The following is a 21,546-nucleotide window of genomic DNA, read 5'->3' on the forward strand; positions in this document are numbered from 1 at the left end:
CGATATCCATCCAACTCTTTTAAATAAGGAATAATTTCCTTTTAAGGACCCCCACACTATAAAGACAATAGCAAATTAACACTTTAATAAATAGTTAGCAACTTTATAACTTACGCGATTAAGTCCTTTTAATAAATCGGGCATTCAAAAGATAAAATTTCAAACCGAAAATTTAGCACACACAAATTCACACAGTATAAACACCAAAAATAATTTTAAAATATTTTAAAATCGGGCTGTTACATAATTAATCACAAGAACCCGGGCGTTGAAAAAAAACAAAAAAAAAAAGCAAGAACTGTCGTTTGAACAAAAAGAAAGAAAGAAAATGTAAAAGTTGAGAAAAAAAAACGTGAAAATTGAGGAAAGGAAATTTTAGGGAAAAGAAATAAAAATAAAATAATAACTAGATAATTATTAATTACAACACATCCCAACAACCTTAATAATCTGGAACTTAATTAGATTTTTAAGAGTTTGAAATCAGCCCAAATTCATCTTAAAAAGCAGCTTTGAAATTGGCCTAAACAAAAAATATAACACCATTTCCTCACACAGAGAATCGAACTCATGACCAAAAAGTAAATTAACAAACTCCTTACCACTAAACTAACAAGCTTATTCTAACATAAAATGACCAAAAATAAAATTTAAGTGAACAAACCAGAGTTAGAAATAGGACGAAAAATAGCAAAATTTCCAAAATTGATATTTGAACCCATGACCTCAAACACACACCCAAATTACTTAACCACTGAAGCAAATACTTATTTATGAAGAATTTTATCAAATCAAATATTAGATTTTTGGGGCGTTACGACTCTTCCTCAATGCCATGATTCTGCCATAAAATCTTTACCAAAGGAATAGACTTCCTCCTTAAGACCTTAACATCTTGATTCAGAATCTGAACCGGCTCCTCCTCAAATGTTAAATCCGATCTAACCTCAATCTCCTCAACAGAAACAATGTGAGATGGGTCCGACCGATATCGCTTCAACATAGAGACGTGAAACACATCATGAATATGGTCCAACTCTGGAGGTAGCTCTAATTGATAAGCAACAAACTCCACTCGTTTCAAAATCCGATATGACCCAATAAACATAAAGCTCAACTTGTCCTTACGTCTAAACCATAGAACTTTCTTCTATGGAGATACCTTCAAAAAGATATAATCACCCACAGAATACTCGATATCTCTCCTCTTCAGATCCAAATATGACTTATGTCTATCAAAAACCACCTTATGACGATCTTGAATCAGTCTAACTTTATCATTGGTCTCAGAAACCAACTTAGGACCCAAAACCCGTCGCTCACCCAACTCAGTCCAACACAATGGAGTACGACACTTACGACTATACAGAGCCTCGTAAGGTACCATCTGAATACTGGACTAGAAACTGTTATTATATGCAAACTCGACCAATGGAAAAAACTCCTCCCAACTACCTCGAAAGTCGATCACACAACTGCATAACATATCTTCCAATATCTAAACCACCCTCTCAAAATGTCCATCTATCTGAGGGTGGAACACATTATTGAAGTCTAATCTAGAACCTAGAGCTTCATGAAACTTCTTTTGGAATTGAGAAGTAAAACGAGGATCCCTATCAGAAATAATAGAGATAAGAACTCCATGAAGCCTAATGATCTCGGAAACATATAACTTAGCCAGTTTCTAAAGGGAGTAGTTTGTCTTGACAGGAATAAAATGGGCAGACTTGGTCAAACGACCACGATGACTCAAACAAAATCCTTCTTAGTGGGTGTTAAGGGAAGCCTACTAACGAAGTCCATAGTCACACTCTCTCATTTTTATAGGGGAATCTTAATGGGTTGAAGTAAACCTGAAGACAGTTGGTGCTCAGCTTTAACCTACTGGTACGTTAAACAACGAGAAACGAAATCCATTACCTCCTGTTTCAAACCAGGCCACCAATATAACTCACAGAGATCTCGATACATCTTATTCCCACCGAGATGAATAGCATAAAGGCTATTATGCACTTCCAGCCCAATGAAATACCTCAACTTAACAAACCCGTCCTCGAAAGCACAAAACCTCATCATTGTTTAGCCCCAAATCAGAAGTACTACCTTTTTCAATTTGATAGAATCGCAAAACTAGAAAATCATCCTCTAATTGTTTAACCCGAATCTGATCAATCCAAGTTGGCTTAACTTACAACTCGACTAACAAACTCCCATCATCGAACAGCCTGTCATTGTTCTACGACTAAGAGCATCGGCCACCACATTGGTCTTACCGGGATGATACTCAATAGTGCAGTCATAATCCTTAAGCAACTCAGTCCATCTACGTTGCCTAAGGTTCAACTCCTTCTGAGTAAGAAGATACTTGAGGCCCTTGTGATTGGTGTAAATGATACACCTCTCACCATACAGATAATGCCTCTAAATCTTTAAAATGAAAATAATCGCAGCTAGCTCAAGATCATGCGTGGGATAACTGCCTTTGTGTGACTTAAGTTGTCAAGATGCATAAGTCACTACCTTACCATCTTACATCAGAATACAATCCAATCCAACATGTGATGCATCACTATAAACCACAAACTCCTTGCCAGATTCAGGCTGTATCAGAATAGGAGCTTGAGTCAAAAAAGATTTGAGCTTACCAAAGCTCGATTACTGTTTATTAGTCCAGATAAATGGTGCGTTCTTCCTCAAAAACTTGGTTAAAGGAGTTGCGATAAGTGAAAATCCTTCTAGAAACCCTCCGATAATAACCCGCTAACCCAAGGAAGCTGTGGATCTTAGACATATTCCTAGGCTATTTCCATTAAAGCACAACTCGATTTTTTTAGGATCAACTTGGATCCCCTTAGCAGAAACCACATGGCCCAAAAAAGTTACCTCTCTTAACCAGAATTCGCACTTGTTCAATTTAGCGTAAAGCTTCTTCTTACGGAGTATCTGAAAAACTACTCTATGATGCTCATCATGATCATCCTCAGTCTTAAAGTATTCCAAAATGTCGTCGATGAAGACCACGATAAATTGATCCAAATACGTTTGGAAAACCTGATTCATAAGGTACATGAATGCAGTCGGAGCATTCATCAAACCGAGGGGTATGACTAAGAACTCATAGTGCCCATAACGAGCCATAAAAGCAGTTTTATGAGCATCAGCCTCCTTAACCTTAAGCTGATGGTACCCAAAACAGAAATTTATCTTAAAGAACACATAGACCCCACGAAACTGATAGAACAAGTTGTCAATCCTCGAAAGTGGGTACTTATTCTTTACCGTCAATTTATTCAGTTGACGGTAGTCCACACACATCCTCATTGTACCATCTTTTTTCTTTAAAAATAGAACAGGTGCTCCCTACAGGGACACACTAGGCTGAATGAACCCTCAATTGAGGAGTTCATAAAGCTAGGCCTTTAATTTCATAAGCTCCTTCTGTGTTATACGGTAGGGAGCAATGGATATCGAAGTTGTACCCGATAGAACCTCAATACCAAATTCAACCTCCCTATCCAGAGGCAACCCTAATAACTCCTTAAGAAAAATATTTGAAATTTTTTTTACCGTACGAATATCCTCAAAAAGAACCCACAGAAGCCGTATCACATACATAGGCAAAAAATGTTTCAAATCCTTTCGGAACTAACTTTTTGGCCATAAAAGTGGAAATCACATTAGGTAAGTAATCCCAACACTCGCCAATCACAACAACTTCCACACCATCCTTAAATATCAGAACCAATCTTTTTATAGCATAATCCAAGTTGACTCGATGCTCCACAAGCCAGTCCATTCTCAGAATTAAATCAAATTCACTGAATAGAAATTCCATCATATTAGCAGGAAACACAACCCCTTGTATCTCCAACGGTACACTCCTATAAATCCTATAAACTCGAATTGACTGACCTAGTAGACTGATTACAGTAACTTCACCAGATGTGCTCTTAACAGATATACCCAAGTGCACAAAAGCAAAACTAACTATATAAGAGTGTGTTGACCCTATGTCTATCAATGCAAAGTACATAGCAGTATTAATGAAAAAATGTACCAGCGATAACATCTGCGGTGTCTCTATCCTCGTGACGTCTAGCCGTATATACCAGTGCAAGCTGTCTAGTGTCAGTTTGATTAGCACCTCTGCCCGGTGCTCTCTGACCTCTACCCGAACCGTTACCACTAGTGGCCAGACCACAGCCTCTAGGTGACTATTGAACTGTTTGTTGAGGCTGAACTAAACTCGGAGCCAAGCTTGCACCTGATCGAAACGAAAAGAGAAAAAACGTTACTTATGTATCAATCCAATTACAAACTAATCAATCACAAGAACCCATGCGATGAAAAAAATCAAAGAAAAGCAATAACTATCGTTTGAACAAAAAGAAAGAAAGAAAACGTGAAAGTTGAGAGAAAAGAATGTGAAAATTGAAGAAAGGAAATTTTAGGGAAAAGAAATAAAAGTAAAATAATAACTAGATAATTATTAATTACAAAACATCCTAACAACCTTAATAATCTAGCACTTAATCAGATTTTTAAGAGTTTGAAACCAGCCCAAATTCATCTAAAAGAGCAGCCCCGAAGTTGGCCTAAAGAAAAAATATAACACCATTTGCTCACACAGAGATTTGAACTCATAACCAAAGAGTAAGCTAACAAACACCTTACTGTCAAACTAACAAGCTCATTCTGAAATAAAGTGACTGAAAATAAAATTTAAGTCAACAAACCAGAGTTAGGAATAGAAACAAAAATAGAAAAATTTACAAAAGTGGAATTTGAACCGATAACCTCAAACACACACTTAAATCACTTAACCACTGAAGTAGATACTTATTTATGAAAAATTTTATCAAATCAAAGGTTAGATTTTGGGGTGTTACAACTATGTAATGTTTTTTTTTTCATTTATTTTTTTAGAAATAAAACCATAGAAACATTGATTGACAATTTTTGTTTTTATTTTATTACCCATCTCTTTATATATCTGTTTAATATTTTTATGATCTAATTGTGATATATATATGTATGATATGATCCATAGTTGATCTATTAAATATAAGAAGTGTGGTGATGAGAAAATACATGTGTTGTATTATTCCATTCACTTCTTTAGATTATTCGATTACTGTGAGAAGTGTGATAATGTGAAGGTGCATGTCTAGGATTGGATTTGGGAAAGAAATGCTTGATTTTTAAGTGGTCAAATACGACTTACCCTTGTGATCAAATGATAATTGGACTAACCCTTGTGGTAGGCATTATCATGCGATAGGTCAAGAAATTATATCTTCAAAAGAGGACAACTATATAGGAAGTTTATACTAAAATCCTTGAAAGATTTAGAATGCTTAAGCATATAAAAATTTCTAGGAAATTGATCAATACAGTTGCGTAAATATTTATATGAATTGAAATGATTTGAACATATGTGGTTAATCCGACTTAGTGAATAATAGTTGAAAGAATATTTTAAAATGATCCAACATGCACATGTATAGAAGGACCATGATCAAACTTTACTATGATTATTGTAGGAACTCCTGAAGAGATCAAAATATATTTCTCTAAAAGTTTTCCCTAAAAGTTTTCCACACTCATGACTTCTAGAAAAATGATGGTATTAAGGCTTAGCAAGTACGTTCAAGTGATTATTTGAAAAGCTAGTATTCAATATTGGTATACATAAAATTTAAGATATCATGTGATATTGTTATGGGAGAGTAAATACGTGTTGTATTCTTTTTCCTTTAGTCGAGGTTTTGTCCCACTAGGTTTTCCTTATAAGATTTTTAATACAGCAATATGTTATGCGTATTATAGATACGTATACTATTTTTTCTTCACTAAGAATTTTTTTCCCACGAGGTTTTTATCTTAAAAAAGTTTTAGCAAGACACATTATTTAGCAATGGATATCCAATGGAGAGTGTTATGAATATTTTATTATTAAGCGGTTGTCCATCAAAATCAAGATAAGTTTGATGTACTTAAAACTCTAATAGTGATTAGAAGTAGAGTTTTATATCATATATACTTCTTATGTCTATAAATATAGACTTTGAAGAAGCTTTGTAAACATCTCCATTGATTAATAAAACAAGTTTTCTCTCTCTCATATTTATTGTTGTTTTATTCTTTTTATTATTCATTTCATAACAATTTTAAATCAACTAAAATCCTAAATCCATCATATTTAACCTTTTAAAATATAATGTTAAATAAAATTATTATTAATTTTTATATAATGGGTCTATTGTAAATTCTAAATTAATTTGTGCGATTAAAAATAATTGAATAAAATATTTTTCTTAAAATTATATCACCAAAGAAAGTTATTTAAATATTATTTTATATTAAAATAAAATATAAAAATTTTAAAAAATAATATGAAAATAATAAAATATATAAAATAAATTATTATTATATGAAAATGTAAATAAAAAACACACATTTTGTTAGTTTTCTCTGTTTCTTTCTTTTCCTTCTCTTTCCTCTCTTTTTCTTTCTCTCTTTTTTTTCTTTCCTCAATCACCCCATGGACAAACCCATAAAAGCAAAAGAAAATAAAAAGTACAGCTGTCAAGCTTTAAAGAACTATTTTATTAATAAAAGTTAAAACAAAAACATAAAATAAAATTATTCTCTAATGGGTTGAATTTGGATATTAAATGAAACTCTAATAAATCTACAAAAGAATTATTTTATTTTTAAAAAATTGTAAATAAATTATATATAGGTTAGAAATATTACTATTAATAATATTATATTTTGTTAATGGTTAAAATTTAAATTTATTATAATTTATAAAAACAATTAATTTAAAATAAAAATTAGTTTTCCAAATGATTAGCGAACAAATACTAAATTAACTTACGAGTAATCGCAAAAATTAACTCCATTAAATACATTATTTAAAAATTTTATAAGAAATTATGCCATATTTGTAATTTTTTGGATAAAATAATTTAAATACTTAATTTTGGATCAATCTATGAGTCAATATCCAAACTAATCACCTTAAATATATTACCTATTGGTTGAGTATTTATCTACCTCAAAAATAACCTGAAAGTGAATTATCCTTGTACAAAATATATATACATTACTTAACAGTAAAATAAAAATTTTCTCTTTATAAAAACTTATAACAGTAAATATATAATGTTTTAGAAAACAAAAAAAACAAAAATATACAATTTGTTTCATTGTTTTCCTTTCTTTTTTTTTTGTCTTTTTATTTAATTATGTTTAATATTATGCTTTTATTCTCAAGAATTTAATTCTTCCATAATTGATAAAAATCAAAATTCAATTGGTACACTTTTATTGGGCTAATGTTGATTTAAAATTAAAGTTCATTTGATCTTTTTTTATTTAAATTTATAGAAGTGTTATTGATTGAAGTTTAATTTTAAATAAATCTTAAAAGAATTATATGGTAAAAGTTCAAAATCTCTAAAACCTCACTTATAATTAAAACCTTTCTTTTCCTTTTTTCCATACACCCAAATGGAAAAGGCTAATGTGTCAACAATTGGAAGAAAAACTTGTACTATTTTGTTCTAATGTATAGTTATAGATTATTATTGTTATCATAGTTTTGTAAAAAAAGTAAAACTCATATGATAAACCACAAAAGAGTGACAAAATAAGGTAAAAATAAAAGAAAATTTTCACCCAAGTCAATAGATTTATCTAATATATTCGATTTTAGCATTTTTATTTTCACCAAATTTAAAACAACAATCAACATTTAAAATATCCAAAATGGAAGAATATTGAAAAAAATTAGTATAATTCGCACGAGACAGAACGGTTCTTATCAACGAATGAACTGCTTTATTAACGGGATAACGATTGAAAACAAAATTTAAAATGAAAACACCTTCAAAAAACTAATTTTTCTGTATTACTTTATGAAAAAACATACCAAAATCTTCGACCATCCATTTCCAAAACAATATCATCTACGTGCGACAACTGAAGCCAAGAAAAGGCCTCACATGCGGCAAGAATTTCGGCTTGATAAGGTCCCTTTACTCTTCATAAAACCAGAAACACATCTAACAAAACCACCCATATCATGCCTTGATCCATCAAAATTACATTTCAACTTACCAATTGGCGGCTTGTGCAAACAAAATCACCACCAGCAATTGGCTGCCAGAAGGGCAACTAATGCTCAAAAACCGTTCGAGCTTCAAGTCAATCATGAAAAATATAGTAACGTGTTGTACAACTTTTCCTGGCGAGAGACTATTTGCAGCGTATATGCCAAATGTTACGTTCAAGGCTTATAATATATTTCTTCATCAATATGGTACGAATATATGCCAACGTAAAGAGTTGTTTGAATAGATAAACCAAGGATTAACAGAAAAACAATGAGACATAAAACCAGTCTTTCCTACATTAATCTATTTCTACTTCTTCGATACGTCTCCAACTGGACTGCATATTTTATACAATTGCCTCACATATAATATTGCAAGTGGATGGGTATATAAGTAATCATATCTTAAAGATTTGTTGGTAGTTGAGCGAAGAGTTGTTTGTAAGAGATAGAATACTCCAAAATAATGAATGATAGTTATCCGTGAACATTAAGTTTGTGAAACTTATCTCTTCTTATATGATACTTGTAAATGTTATATATGTGGTTCGGAAAGTAAATTTAAAATTTTGATTTTATATTAAAAATTTTCAAAAATTGTTATTAACATTAAAAAATTCAAATACTTAACAACGTGAAAGTTTAACCTGTTCTTATGCTGTATCGCTTCACTGCAGCAACAAAATGATCTTTAGAGGAAAACTCTTTTCCAACTTCTAAATCACCCGAATCCAACGAAGAACTCGCATGGTCCGGTCTTCTATGTGGTAGTTTTGCAAACTCCAACGCATCTTCTACTAATAGGTCCACATTATGCATGTGGGCTAAAGGTGAGTAGAACTGAGGATCTTCCTTGGCATCTTCGCCTGGACCTTTAGCATCTGAACCTCCATCTTCTAGTTCAGTTGGAATCGGCTTCGGTTAAGAGAATAATACAATTTCTGATCCATTGGCAACAGGCTCCCGGATTGGATCGGCATCGAAGTCAGTGCCCTTTTCATTCTCAACCCCACCAACACCTCCAAGGTTGGATGTCCCCTCGACGGTGGACGTCGTAGGGAGTACATCATCCTTTCTTGTGTAGTTGTCGAAACATCCAAAATCAACTATTGGTTGCCAACCATTGGAGCTTGATATCATTCCACTGTAAGTGTTCCCAGCATTGAACATCGATTGATTGAAGTTCAAATCAAAACCACCAATTTAGTGTCCTGCAGTGGTTCAGTATTTCGTGTTACCACCAAATCCCGACTGTTTGGTGTTTCCCCTGTCACTGTTGACATCTAGGGCTGAAACAAATGAGTATATTCCTATTCATGATTCCGAGATATCATAATGGGAACTTTCTAACAAAGCGGTGAACCCACAGCAAACTGTGTTATTTGACTCTCGGCTTATTCTTCCATTCTGGCCTCTTGAACAAGAACATATGTCAACCTCCGAGGGCCTTCATCTGTCCTTGCAAACTCTGCATATAACTTGAGAAATGGTGGTCCATTGTTAATATGCATTTGCACAATCTCTTTCAACCCCACGCACCTCTAATATCGAAAGCGTCATATCTAACGAGGTCGATCGAAGCACAAAATCAATATTTAAGGGACAATACTCTCATTTGGTTAGATCTAACGATTTTCCACCTAATTCTTGTTTGAAGTTCGGGCAATTGTATGTTATAGTTAAAAGCCAACAACGGTGTGTTCTCTGATAAAAAAACGACCTGCTCTCGATGTCACACACTTCATCGTCGTAATAAAAAATAATATTAATTCGTCCACTCATTTTTAACGAAATAACATATTTCACATGTTCGAAACAAAAAAAATCATGTAGAGAAATAGTGTCGTAATTAAATATGAACAACAAAAAATGATCATTACTTTATGCAAATTGTGTGGTAGCTCCAAATCATGCCTGATGTCTGAACTTCTCTTACTCTGATCTTCTTTGCTCATAAATGCCTTATGGCACTCAATGATGAAATAGGTTGCTTTTATAAACCCAAGGGTGAGTGCCAATTGATTTAGAAAATTTTCCCGGGCTTGTGGGAGTTAAAATTAAACACAAACCCTACTTAAAAGCCCGTGAACCCTTACAGTAATTAAAAAATAAAAATAAAATTCAAACCCTAACTAAAATGTTACACATGAAAAATAAAAAATAATTTCAGTTAGAAACGTTTTCATAAAATCAACATATTCTCATCATTTTTTGATAAAATTACATACACACTTTTATTTCTGACATTTTGAGAAATTCATTCAAGTTTTCAACAAAAACAATTTTTAAATCCAAGCTTCACATGAATCATGGTTTGAATATAATAGTAAGTTTGAATTAAGTATGATACATTGAACCCAAAAAGACTCCCATCCTAGATTTATATTGATTTTTTTTTTTGGTTAATAAATCAAATAATATTTGGCCTAATAAACTAATTATCCATGCTTTCAACCATCGATTAACGATGTGACGTTAGACCATGAACCCAAAAAAAAAAACAAAATGCGACCTTCGACCAAAAACGGAAAAAAAATTGACGATGCCACATTATTTTGGACTTTTATGTCCAAAAAGTCCCCGTCCCTGAGACTTTAGGACAGGCAACCGGTTTAGGACCGAATCACCGAAACAACAACTATAAAGGAAAACTACAGCTTGGATATGTCTGAAAACCAGATTCCCTCCCCCTAAAATAAATATTCTTATAAAAAATGGTCGTCTACCCTACTTGTGTACCCTCGCTGTCTCGAGCCTTCTTTTGAGTTTCCATGTGCTTTCTTTCCCCTTCCTTTCTCTCCTCACAGCCCCACCTCTGTTTCCATTGATTATCAAAAATCTGTTACCCAATTCTCTCATTCGACCATAAATGTCACTCTCTTGCGGTGTCGAATGCGTTCTCTTGCTTGGCTGTTCGCGTTGGGCATGGAGACGCTGCACCTACGTTGGTTCAAACGACAGTGAAACCTGGCCGTTAGCTACCCCCGACGAGTTCGAACCTGTCCCCAGAGTCTGTCGTCTAATCCTAGCTGTCTACGAACCTGATCTCAGAAACCCCCAGTTCCCTCCCGACGGCGGCTACCGACTCAACCCTGACTGGGTCTTGAAACGCGTCACCTACGAAGACGCCCTTGGCCGTTCTCCGCCTTACCTTATCTACGCCGATCATGACCGGAAGGAAATCGTGATGGCAATCAGGGGACTCAACTTGGCCAAGGAAAGTGATTATAAATTGCTTTTGGATAATAGGCTAGGGATGCAGATGTTTGATGGAGGATATGTCCATCACGGGCTGTTGAAATCGGCGGTTTGGCTGTTGAACGTGGAGAGTGAGACGTTGAAGAGGGTTTGGGAAGAGACTGGGAGGGAATATCAGATGATTTTCGTGGGACATTCGTTGGGGTCAGGCGTGGCGGCGTTGATGACGGTCTTGGTGGTTAATCACAGGGATAGATTGGGTGGGATTCCCCGAAGTAAGCTTAGGTGCTATGCGCTGGCGCCCGCCAGGTGTATGTCACTTAACTTAGCTGTCAAGTATGCTGATGTTATACACTCCATTGTGTTGCAGGTGAGATTACTTATTTTTTGTACTCAGAATTGTTTTCTTTCTAAATTTGTCGAATGCATTTGGAAGCACACTAATATTTCAACAAAAAAATGAAGAGTTGGTATTAGTGACATTTCCTAATCACCTCCATTCAGTGAATTTAGATTGTCAACAATCTCCTTATCAGCATGAAATTATAATTGGTTTCCAGGATGATTTCTTGCCTAGAACAGCCACCCCCTTGGAAGATATCTTCAAGTCAATTTTCTGGTTAGTTTGTGTGTTTTGCATCTTTTCATTGATATTCTCTTAGAGCTTTATTATTTCTAATAGTAGTAGTAGTAGTAGTAGTAGTAGTAGTAGTAGTATACCTTAAACTAGGTCTTGATGCATTGGACAGCTTGCCTTGCTTGTTATTTCTTATTTGCTTGAGGGATACCTTCATACCAGAAGGTAGAAAACTTAAAGATCCAAGAAGACTTTACGCACCTGGACGGATGTACCATATCGTCGAAAGAAAATTTTGCAGGTACCGATATTTTCACTCTCTTGCTTCTTCTTCATCTTTACATTGACCGACGAATTTTGTGTATATTTGGATGACTTCATTGCCCTGCAAAATGAAAACATACAAAAAACTTTTCCCTTGCAGGGTTTTTGCCTATGTTCTTCTTCTTCAAGTTTACTTCTATTTGTTATATAGAAAATAAGCTGTGTCAAAATTATATTCTTTAGTCGCTCTTAGTCAGTGAATGCATTATCAATGACATTGCAGGTACCGATATTTTCACTCTCTTGCTTGTTAGTAGAATAAGTTCATTGAACACACACAACTTAGACGTGAGGAAGCTATTTCATAGTTTACTTTTATGTTAGTCGGACTAGGGTATAAGTGTTGGATATGGATATTACTCGTATATTGAAAAGAATTTTCATTATTGAAGAGTTTTAAAATTTCGCTACCCATACTTGTTCCTTGAATGATAAGTTACCAATATTATTTACAATTTTATCTTGGATTATGTTGAGTTTGTCTCTATATTTGATGTTAAGTTACCATGTGATTTGAGTCTGCAGATGTGGGAGGTTTCCTCCAGAAGTCAGAACAGCCATTCCTGTCGATGGGAGGTTTGAACACATTGTGTTATCATGTAATGCAACATCCGATCATGGAATAATTTGGATCGAAAAGGAAGCAGAAAAGGCTTTGGAGGCAAGTGTTCTTTGTTTGGGTTTAACATTTAAGCTTCTCAGTTGTATCATGGATTACCAGCAATGGCTTACTTGTTGGTTCCTACAGATTATGAGGGAGAACAAATCTGAGACGATAACTGTTCCCCCAAAAATACAGAGACTGGAGAGGTTGCAGACCATTGAGGACGAACACAAAGATGCGTTGGAAAGAGCTGTCAGTTTGAATATCCCTCATGCTGTATCCACAGTCGAGGAACTGACTGAAAACAAGGAAATGGAAGCAAGGGCTGCCAAAGCCAATAATGGAGACAGCCCAAAAGCTGAACCGGAGTTAAGCTCTAGAGGGACTAACTGGGACGAGTTGGTTGAGAAACTTTTCAAAAGGAGTGAATCAGGGAAACTAATGCTAAAGAAGGAATCAAATCCCACTCAAATCCAATAGCCAACCAAAAATTATTCTTTTTCCTTCCTCAGTTTCCATGGCATTACCGGCGACTGTACAATTGAGGTTGATCTCATAGAACAATGATTCATTGATAATGTATATACATTCTTTCAATTTTTGTGATGATTGGAAACTACATCTATTCAATATAATATGATATATGTAAAAAGAACATATGAGTGCTCATCTCAAATGTTGACATCTCTTTTATGGTATAGCGTGTTGGAATGAAAGTATATTGCATTTTTAAAAAGAAGAATAGAGTTTAAATTTAGAGACGATTTTGTAGGAATGGATAATCACGAATCTCAAAGATAGACTGAAAAAAAACATGAGTACAGTAAATGGGTTACTCTCAAATGTTGACATCTCTTTAAAAATAAAAAGATATTGCTCGCAAATGTTGGAAGCATTGATAAAGCATATTGCATTTTTAAAAGAAGAATGAAGGTCAAATTTAGAGATGATTTTATTGGAAGGAGTAATTACGAATACTAAATATAGACGATTTTTTTTTCATTTGAAAAAATAAGAGGTAATTTAAAATAAATAAATAAAAAGAATGGGCAAGAAAGTGAAAAGAAATAAGAATAAATCAACATTTAATCCTTGGCCTCTAATTTTTTGGTCCATATTAGTTGGAATTTAGTAATTTTTTATTAATTTTATCATTAAATTTGGATTTGATTGAATGTGATGATATAACACTTTAAATTTATGTCACTTCATCGATTTAAATCTACAAAACTAAATTTTGTGAGTGATGATGTGAGCACCGTAGATGTGCTACTCCTTTTTTTTCATTTAGAAAAATAAGAGGTAACTTAAAATAAAATAAAATTAAGAGATAAAGGAAAATCCTTAAATCTGTTTTTTTTTTTAAATTTGGTCTTTAATTTTTTTTCAAATTGTCACTTCATCATCTGAAAGTTAAATATATATATAATCTAAAGTTATAAAAAAATAATTTTTTTGAGTCACGATGTGACATAATTAGACTTGATCATGGGTTGAGCCCAAGCCAATATAGAATTTTAGGCCTGGGTGGATTGACCCGAAAAATGAGCCTAAAATTTATTCAAATACGACCCATATTAAAAATGCTAAACCCTAGCCCTACCTAGCACGACTGTAATAACTTATTTTATATTACTTTTTAACAAAATCCAAATTCAATGACAAAAAATAATGCGGATAAAAAAAGGTTCAAGGACCAATGTGAGGAAAGCTATCAAGTTCAAAGACTAATGTTTTATCTTGGTGTAAAAAGAAAAGTGGAAATAATTTATCAGTGTTTATAGTTCCGACTTGTGGTCAAACTATTAGTCCTTGATTCAATCAATTCAACCATTATAAAAATTAAAATTTTAAAAAATCAATAATAATAATAATAATAATAATAATAATAATAATAATAATAATAATAATAATAATAATAATATAAGCATTCATTTATAAATCATAAAAATTAAATTAAATATTCAAACTAATTTAAAATTGATTCAAACAGCTTTTTAATCGGTTTTATGCCAATTCAATCTGCCTCTATGTTTTTGTTATCGGTTGAATCGGTTGAACTACCATTTTCCAACCAATTTAACTATTGGATCTTATTTAATTCCAACAACCATATAATTCATGTATTGATATGCTTTATGTATATTTTAATATATTTATATTTTTTATTTACGCTACATTTTAATTAACTTTTAATGCCAATAGCTATGTTATGTTTATTTATTTATTTATTTTTATTTTTATTTTAAATAATATATTTTAGAAAACAATGCATATATTCACTCGCACAGCGATTTAGATTTTAAACATGATTTATTTGGGAAAACGTGTATTAATTATTGTTTTGTTTTTAAATGATGCATATAAAGAATTGGATTAACTTAAATTAATTTGTACCCAATTTATTATTAATTATCATAAACTTAATTTCATAATTAAAATATATTATTACTTCATTTTAAAAAAATTTGATTAAGGATTTAATATTATTTTATAAAAAATAATTTTAAAAATAATTAGTTTTATTAAAAAATTTAGAAACCCCAGCGTATGTTGGGTTCTAATGCTAGCTTTTAGTTAAAATCAATACCTTTTTGAGAATAATGCTGGGCTTAATGAAAAAATCTTTGTAAAATCCAATTTGGGAGAGGTTCAAAATTGAATGAATCTTTTCGTTATAACAATTAAGATGTACAAGCAAGTGAAGTGGACTGTTTATATTGATTGTGCATGGTGTAAAGAGCTATGAAGGTTTGGGATGGTGTTCTAGCAAAGTGATGGTTAGTAATTTTGTTTATCTATGTGGTCTTGGAAGATTGAGTATTTATAATAATAAAAAAGGGGGTTTAGAGTGGGTCTCTCTTATCGTGATTGTTCTTTTTGTAGAGTTTAATTTAAACCAAAGTTAATGAATAGTTTAGATGTACTCTTATGTGAAGTTGGTGAACTTGGCAAGTTGAAACCATTAATGAAATTGGATTTGATATTATGGTTGTACTAGATTGCATTGTGGCCACTCTCCCAGTGGTGTGGGTGTTCAAGCATGAAGGGTATAACAACTGCTCCCCTCACTCGAAGAGAAGTTTATAAAGTGTATTTCTTTGAAACTATTATTTTGTGACGACGAGGTGCTTTATAGGCAAATGTAAAGTTTATAATTGTGGCCATTTATCATTTGAGTTAATCGTAGTAGGATTAAGGATCATTCTGCGATTGTTTTGAGATGGAAAACAACGTCTTTAAAGGGTATGATTGTTGGCCTTTACCCTGGCATAGCTTCATTGGCCAACAACTACTTAAAAATTAAGTCGGGTGCCCAACTTAGAAGATAATATTGCACAAGAATAATATAATCGTTGCAAGGTAAGGTTCTGCTTCGCCTTTGTTGATTTGCTGAAGTTAAACCTCCTTTAGGTACACTTCTAGAGAAGAGGAACCCAAATGGCGTGGCTTAATTCGATGTTGATAACTTTAAAGACCAGCTAGATGTCTCGGGGAAGCCTACTCAAATTGGAGGTTGGTCGTTTAGAGCCACTAATGATGTTGGTAGAATGATCACAAGCATGTTAGAGGAGCCTAAATGATTTTACTAAGTTCCTTGGTGGTTGCCCTAAGAGAAACGCTTTTAAGAAGCAAAATAAAGATACAACATTACTTATGCAAGCTTCTGTGAAGCATAGGGTATATGATCCTACCTCCTACAAAATGTTTAAAATGCGAAATGTGGCTCACCCAATGTTGCCTAATGACGTCGCTAGTTTTCCCCAAAACGAAGAGGTCCTCTGGGTACCTACTAATGTTCTTGATAACATTTTTCCAAATAAGGAGAATGGTTATCTAGATTAGGAGGTTAACAATGATAGTTACCTTGACTCAGTACCTTCGATGGTCAAAGAGGGCACGAGTCCTTTAGTCGCCAAGGAATCTTCTAAGGATTAAGGGTTTCGGTGTGCAGTGATGCTTCAATTATTATGATTAGGGTTGAATTTTGTTTTCCATCTACTTATCACTTTATGTCTTTTTGCAGATATGGAAATTGAAAGGTTTGATCGATACAACACTCCTCAAGAGTTGGATAAGAAGGATACCTTATTTGCAAAATGACAAAAAGTTGGCAATGGGGTTTGCACTTACTACTAGGCCAACCAAAACAATGCCAATAACTACTCCTCTAGCTACTCCTAACATCTTTACTACATTGATTGTTGATACTCCGCCCTCATCCATGTTTATTTCTCCATCACTACCCTGGTGACCCTTTTCGTACTAAGTCTAATTGAAAGCACTGATAAAGGTACTCCTCTAGAGACTCAACATCACAGGAAGATAAAGAGGTTGAGAAAATATAACTTTAATATGTCTCTGTTAGAAATTGGCCATCTATGTAGTAGCTCTTTCACTTGACGAGATGAAAAAGTGCAAGCCAAAATGGTAGACAGTGCAAGCCAAAGTGACGGGTAGTCCAAGTGCAAGCCAAAATAACGGATAGTCCAAAGTGCAAGCCAAAATGATGGACAGTACAAGCTAAAGTGGCAGACAATCCAAGTGCAAGCCAAATTGGTGGACAGTCCAAAGTGCAAGCCAAAATGGTGGGCGGTCCAAGAATTCGCAAACATGATGAGTAGTCTAACAGTGTAACGACCCGATGGTCAGGGGTGTCAAAAAGTGTATTCCCGAGACTCCGTTTTCGTAAATCAGACTCGTAAATATTTTTAATAAATATTTACGAAGTTAGTTGTGTAGTTAATTAGGCTTATGTCAAGCTTGAGATTATGATTGATGTATATGCTTATGTCTGGTATTATACAAATGAAACGGTAAGTTCATAATTGAAATGTGATATGATGAAAAAAGGATTGATGAGTTGAATAATGTACTTATATATGAGAAATTACGTATGTTATGGTTGAACTTACCTATGTTATGAATAAATATATCAATTAGTTAATTGATGTTGTTATTTAAGTTTATATTTAGTAAATAGAATGGAAAATAAGTAAATGAAGTTATTCGTAGTTTTATGAAAAGATTAATGATGATGTATAATGTTTATAAAATCCTATTAAGTTAGAAATGAATATATATGATGTTGATAGACTTACTCATTTATGAGTTGGTGGTTATGTAGTTGATAAATCTTGAGGCATTGGTATAGCTTTATATTTAATATATAAAGTTTATTATTGAATTGAAATATTATGTTTAAAGTTTGTACGAGCTTACTAAGCATTCATTGCTTACGTAGTTGTTTATCCATTTCACATATTATCGGAAGCTCGATTGGGTTGGAAGCTTGTCGGAGTTATATCACACTATCCATCAGTTGTATCTAGGGGTGAGCATTCGATCGAATCGAATCGAAAATTTTCGAGTTAATCGAGTTTTCGAATCTCATTTTATCATCCTAACTTTATTTGAAGTTTTCTCGAATCGAGTCGAGTGAGATGGAATTCGAATCGAATCGAATCGAATATATTTGTTCGAGTTAAATTTTAAAAAATAATTTTGGGTCCTTGTAACCATTGTCACCCATCGTAATAAAATTTGTCCACCTTAATCAAATTTTTTATTAACTTTCATCACTTCATAATTTATTTATTAATTTTTTATATACTGGTTAGCTTCTTTGCTTGCTTAGTTGTTTCAATTATCTTCAGATTCTTGTCACTATGTATTTTAGAATTAAAAAATATATTAAATGTAAAAATATGATTTTTTAATAAAAGTTATTTTAAAAATAAAATGTGAAATTGATACCAATATAAAATTTTAACACGAATATTTTATGGCATAATTAATAATTCAATTTTAATATAAATATTCAATATGACTAAACAATTCAATAATATAAATAATATAAAATGTGAAATTTAATTTAATAATATAAATAGTAGATATAAATAAAATTATTACTATTTATGTTTAATGATTTTTTGGATATTTTGATTTTTTATTTGGGAGTAAAGGGTGAGAAGTAAAAGTTTAGGGAAAAATAAAAGTTTTGGGGAATAAAAGTTTGAGGAAAGTAAATAGGGAGTAAAATTTTGGAGGAAAATATTAAAAAAATTGGAGGGGAGGGTTTGGGATAGATGGGAGGTGAGATGGGAAGGAATAAAAGTTTTAGGGAAAAGTGGGAGGAGTAAAAATTTTAGGGAAAATAAAAGGTTTTGAGGGTTTTGGGAGTAAAATTTTGAAAAAAATAAATGGGAGAGTAAAATTTTGGTGGAAATGAATTTTGGGTAGATTGGGGGTTGGGAGGGAGGAGTAAAAGTTTTGGGGGAAAGTGGGAAGGAGTAAAAGTTTTGAGGAAAAGTAAAAGGTTTGGGAGTTTGGAGTAAAAATGTAAATTATTATAGTTTGATATTCGAATTATTCGAATTATTCGAGTTATTCGAATTCGAAAACTCAACACGATTCGAACTCGAAATTCGAAAAAAAAATTCGAGTTGATTCGAATAACTCGATTAACTCGAATAACTCGATTCGTTTAACTCGAAATTCGAATTTTTTTTTGATTTTTTCGAGTCGAATCGGGTTTTGCTCACCCCTAGTTGTATCGGTACTTTCGGATGTTTTGATTTTGGTTATAATGGCATGTATATGTTATTTTGGATAAATGTTGGCCTATATGTGTTTTGTTGAGATAAGCCACTTATTTGACTTGTGTTTTGGTATTTTGGTATGTGCATAATTTGCCTTATAATGTTGATGTGTGGAATGATTTGTGGTTGAATGATGAGAGGTAAAATAGTAGTTGAATATGCATATGAGGTATGTTTTATAACTTGGTGTGATTTGATACTATGCTATAGTAAGTGTATATGTATTTGATGCTATTGAATAAATGATACAATTGGTACCAAATGTTAAGTTTTGGTAAATGACTTACATGTTGTGTGTTAATGCAATTATACATAAAAGTTGGTTGATTTCTTGGTTCATGGATTACATGATTAAACATGTTTATAATTGTCATTTGAGGTGCCTAAGGACATATTGGTTGTAGATGTGAATATACTATATGTTTAAGACTTGATTTTGCTTGTTTTGGATGCCATAATATGGCTTATATGCATAATGTTGATTGTAGGCTGACACCAAATTGGGTGTGAAATATGGCTTGTAAAATGACCTATATTCGTACACACGGGCAGAGACACGGGCATGTGTCTCAACTGTGTGTGACACACAGCCAGCTGGCACGCCCGTGTGTCCCTTGTATCTTTTAAGAATGCAAGTCAGTATGCTCACACGACCTAGTACACGGGCATGTAACTTGGCAATGTGACCAAGTCAGAGAGTTGCACGGGTACGAACATGGGCTAGGACATGGCCGTGTGTTCCTAATTTGAATATCCACACGGCCTGAAACAGGGCATGTCTACTGACCGTGTGAGTCACATGGCCTGGCCACACGGCCGTGTGACCTCTACAGCTTTGAAAACTTTTAATGTATTCTGAAAAATTTTATGAGTTTCTGAATTAGTCCTGACTTGTTCCTAACGCGTATTTTAGGCCTCGAGGGCTCGAATAAGGGACAGTATGTATGAGTTTGATTAGTTTCTAACATGAATGTTATGTTATATGAAATGTTGAAATTTCTGTCTATTTGATCTGTAAACTCCGGTAATGCTCCGTAACCCGATTCCAGTGAGGGATACGGGTTGGAGGTGCTACAAACTGCGAGCTGTCCTGCGATAAGTAGAACTGTGAGCTGCAAGCCACATATAACATGAGAATGTTTTTTATGCACATTACCAATGACGAGTGTATGTTCATTTTTTAGTTTTGGATAAAACCAAATATTAGTTGTTAAGATTTGTGATGTGCTTAGATGCTAAATGACATGCTTAGTTAATTTATTTTGTGTACAAGCAATGTTTGTATAGTTTCAAGTCTGTTTTAGTGTGATTAGTTGAGTTTTTGGTGAGGAAAAACTCTTATATATTGTATAACTTGTAAATTGAAAATTGATGAAAAATGTAAAGAAGTGAAAATATATCAAGTTAGATTTGATTGCTAACTCTCGTTCTTCTTCATTTGCTCAAAATCCCAACAAGTGGTATCAAAGCCTTTGATATTTGAGAGTGATTTTTCCTTCGTGTTATTGCAAAATGTCTTCAACAAGTTTTTCACCTCCTCCACCACTTGTGTTTAATAGTGAAAACTACCATATTTGGGTAGTAAAGATGAAGAACAACCTTCAGGCTTTTGACTTGTGAGAGGTAGTGAATGCCGATATTGAGCCACCACCGTTGAGGTCAAATCCTACCATAGTGCAGATCAGGCAACATAGTGATGATTGTGTTAAGAAGTACAAGGCGATGTCATGTATATAAAGTGGTGTTTCAAATGTGATTTTCACCAAGATCATGGCATGTGAGACTCCCAAAGAGCTTTGGATAAGCTAAAGGAGGAGTTTTAAGGTTCGGATAAGACCAAACAACAACAGTTCATTAATCTCTAGAGAGATTTTGAGAACTTGAAGATGAGGGAGGCTAAAATAGTGAAGCAATATGTAGACAAAATCATGGAAGTGGTCAATAGCATTAGATTGTTTGGAGACCAGTTCAGTGATAGTAGGGTGGTTGAGAAAGTCATAACCACACTTCTAGAGAGGTATGAATCAAAGATTTCCTCTCTTGAAGACTAGAGGGACTTGCTAGCAATTTCTCTACCAGAGTTGATCAATACACTATATGTTCAAGAAGAGGGGCA

The 21,546-nt window shown here is 33.3% G+C and overlaps 2 protein-coding genes across 2 annotated transcripts; one reads left to right on the forward strand and one right to left on the reverse strand.

The window, feature by feature from the left end:
- Positions 1 to 814: 814 nt before the first annotated feature.
- Positions 815 to 2,079, reverse strand: LOC105763935 (uncharacterized). The gene is made up of 4 exons (XM_052633847.1): positions 1,924 to 2,079; positions 1,508 to 1,687; positions 1,247 to 1,387; positions 815 to 1,150 (listed from the first exon to the last, which is right to left on the reverse strand). The coding sequence occupies exons 1-4, from the start codon at positions 2,077 to 2,079 to the stop codon at positions 815 to 817; spliced, it is 813 nt and encodes a 270-aa protein (XP_052489807.1).
- Positions 2,080 to 10,793: 8,714 nt separating this feature from the next.
- Positions 10,794 to 13,485, forward strand: LOC105801248 (uncharacterized). Its single transcript, XM_012632573.2, has 5 exons — positions 10,794 to 11,693; positions 11,884 to 11,942; positions 12,073 to 12,201; positions 12,750 to 12,885; positions 12,973 to 13,485. Exons 1-5 carry the CDS (start codon positions 10,995 to 10,997, stop codon positions 13,306 to 13,308), a joined length of 1,359 nt encoding a protein of 452 aa, XP_012488027.2. The 5' UTR covers positions 10,794 to 10,994; the 3' UTR covers positions 13,309 to 13,485.
- Positions 13,486 to 21,546: the final 8,061 nt, after the last annotated feature.

This window comes from Gossypium raimondii, chromosome 7 (assembly GCF_025698545.1).
Source record: "Gossypium raimondii isolate GPD5lz chromosome 7, ASM2569854v1, whole genome shotgun sequence".
NCBI lineage: Eukaryota > Viridiplantae > Streptophyta > Magnoliopsida > Malvales > Malvaceae > Gossypium > Gossypium raimondii.

Coding starts and splice junctions, on each gene's coding strand:
- LOC105763935 (XM_052633847.1), bottom strand. CDS start 2,079: ATGATGAGGTTTTGTGCTTTCGAGGACGGGTTTGTTAAGTTGAGGTAT. Junction 1,388..1,507: donor TAGATGGACATTTTGAGAGG/GTGGTTTAGATA, acceptor TCCAGTATTCAG/ATGGTACCTTACGAGGCTCT. Junction 1,151..1,246: donor TGATTCAAGATCGTCATAAG/GTGGTTTTTGAT, acceptor GTATCTCCATAG/AAGAAAGTTCTATGGTTTAG.
- LOC105801248 (XM_012632573.2), top strand. CDS start 10,995: ATGTCACTCTCTTGCGGTGTCGAATGCGTTCTCTTGCTTGGCTGTTCG. Junction 11,694..11,883: donor TACACTCCATTGTGTTGCAG/GTGAGATTACTT, acceptor ATTGGTTTCCAG/GATGATTTCTTGCCTAGAAC. Junction 11,943..12,072: donor ATCTTCAAGTCAATTTTCTG/GTTAGTTTGTGT, acceptor TGCATTGGACAG/CTTGCCTTGCTTGTTATTTC.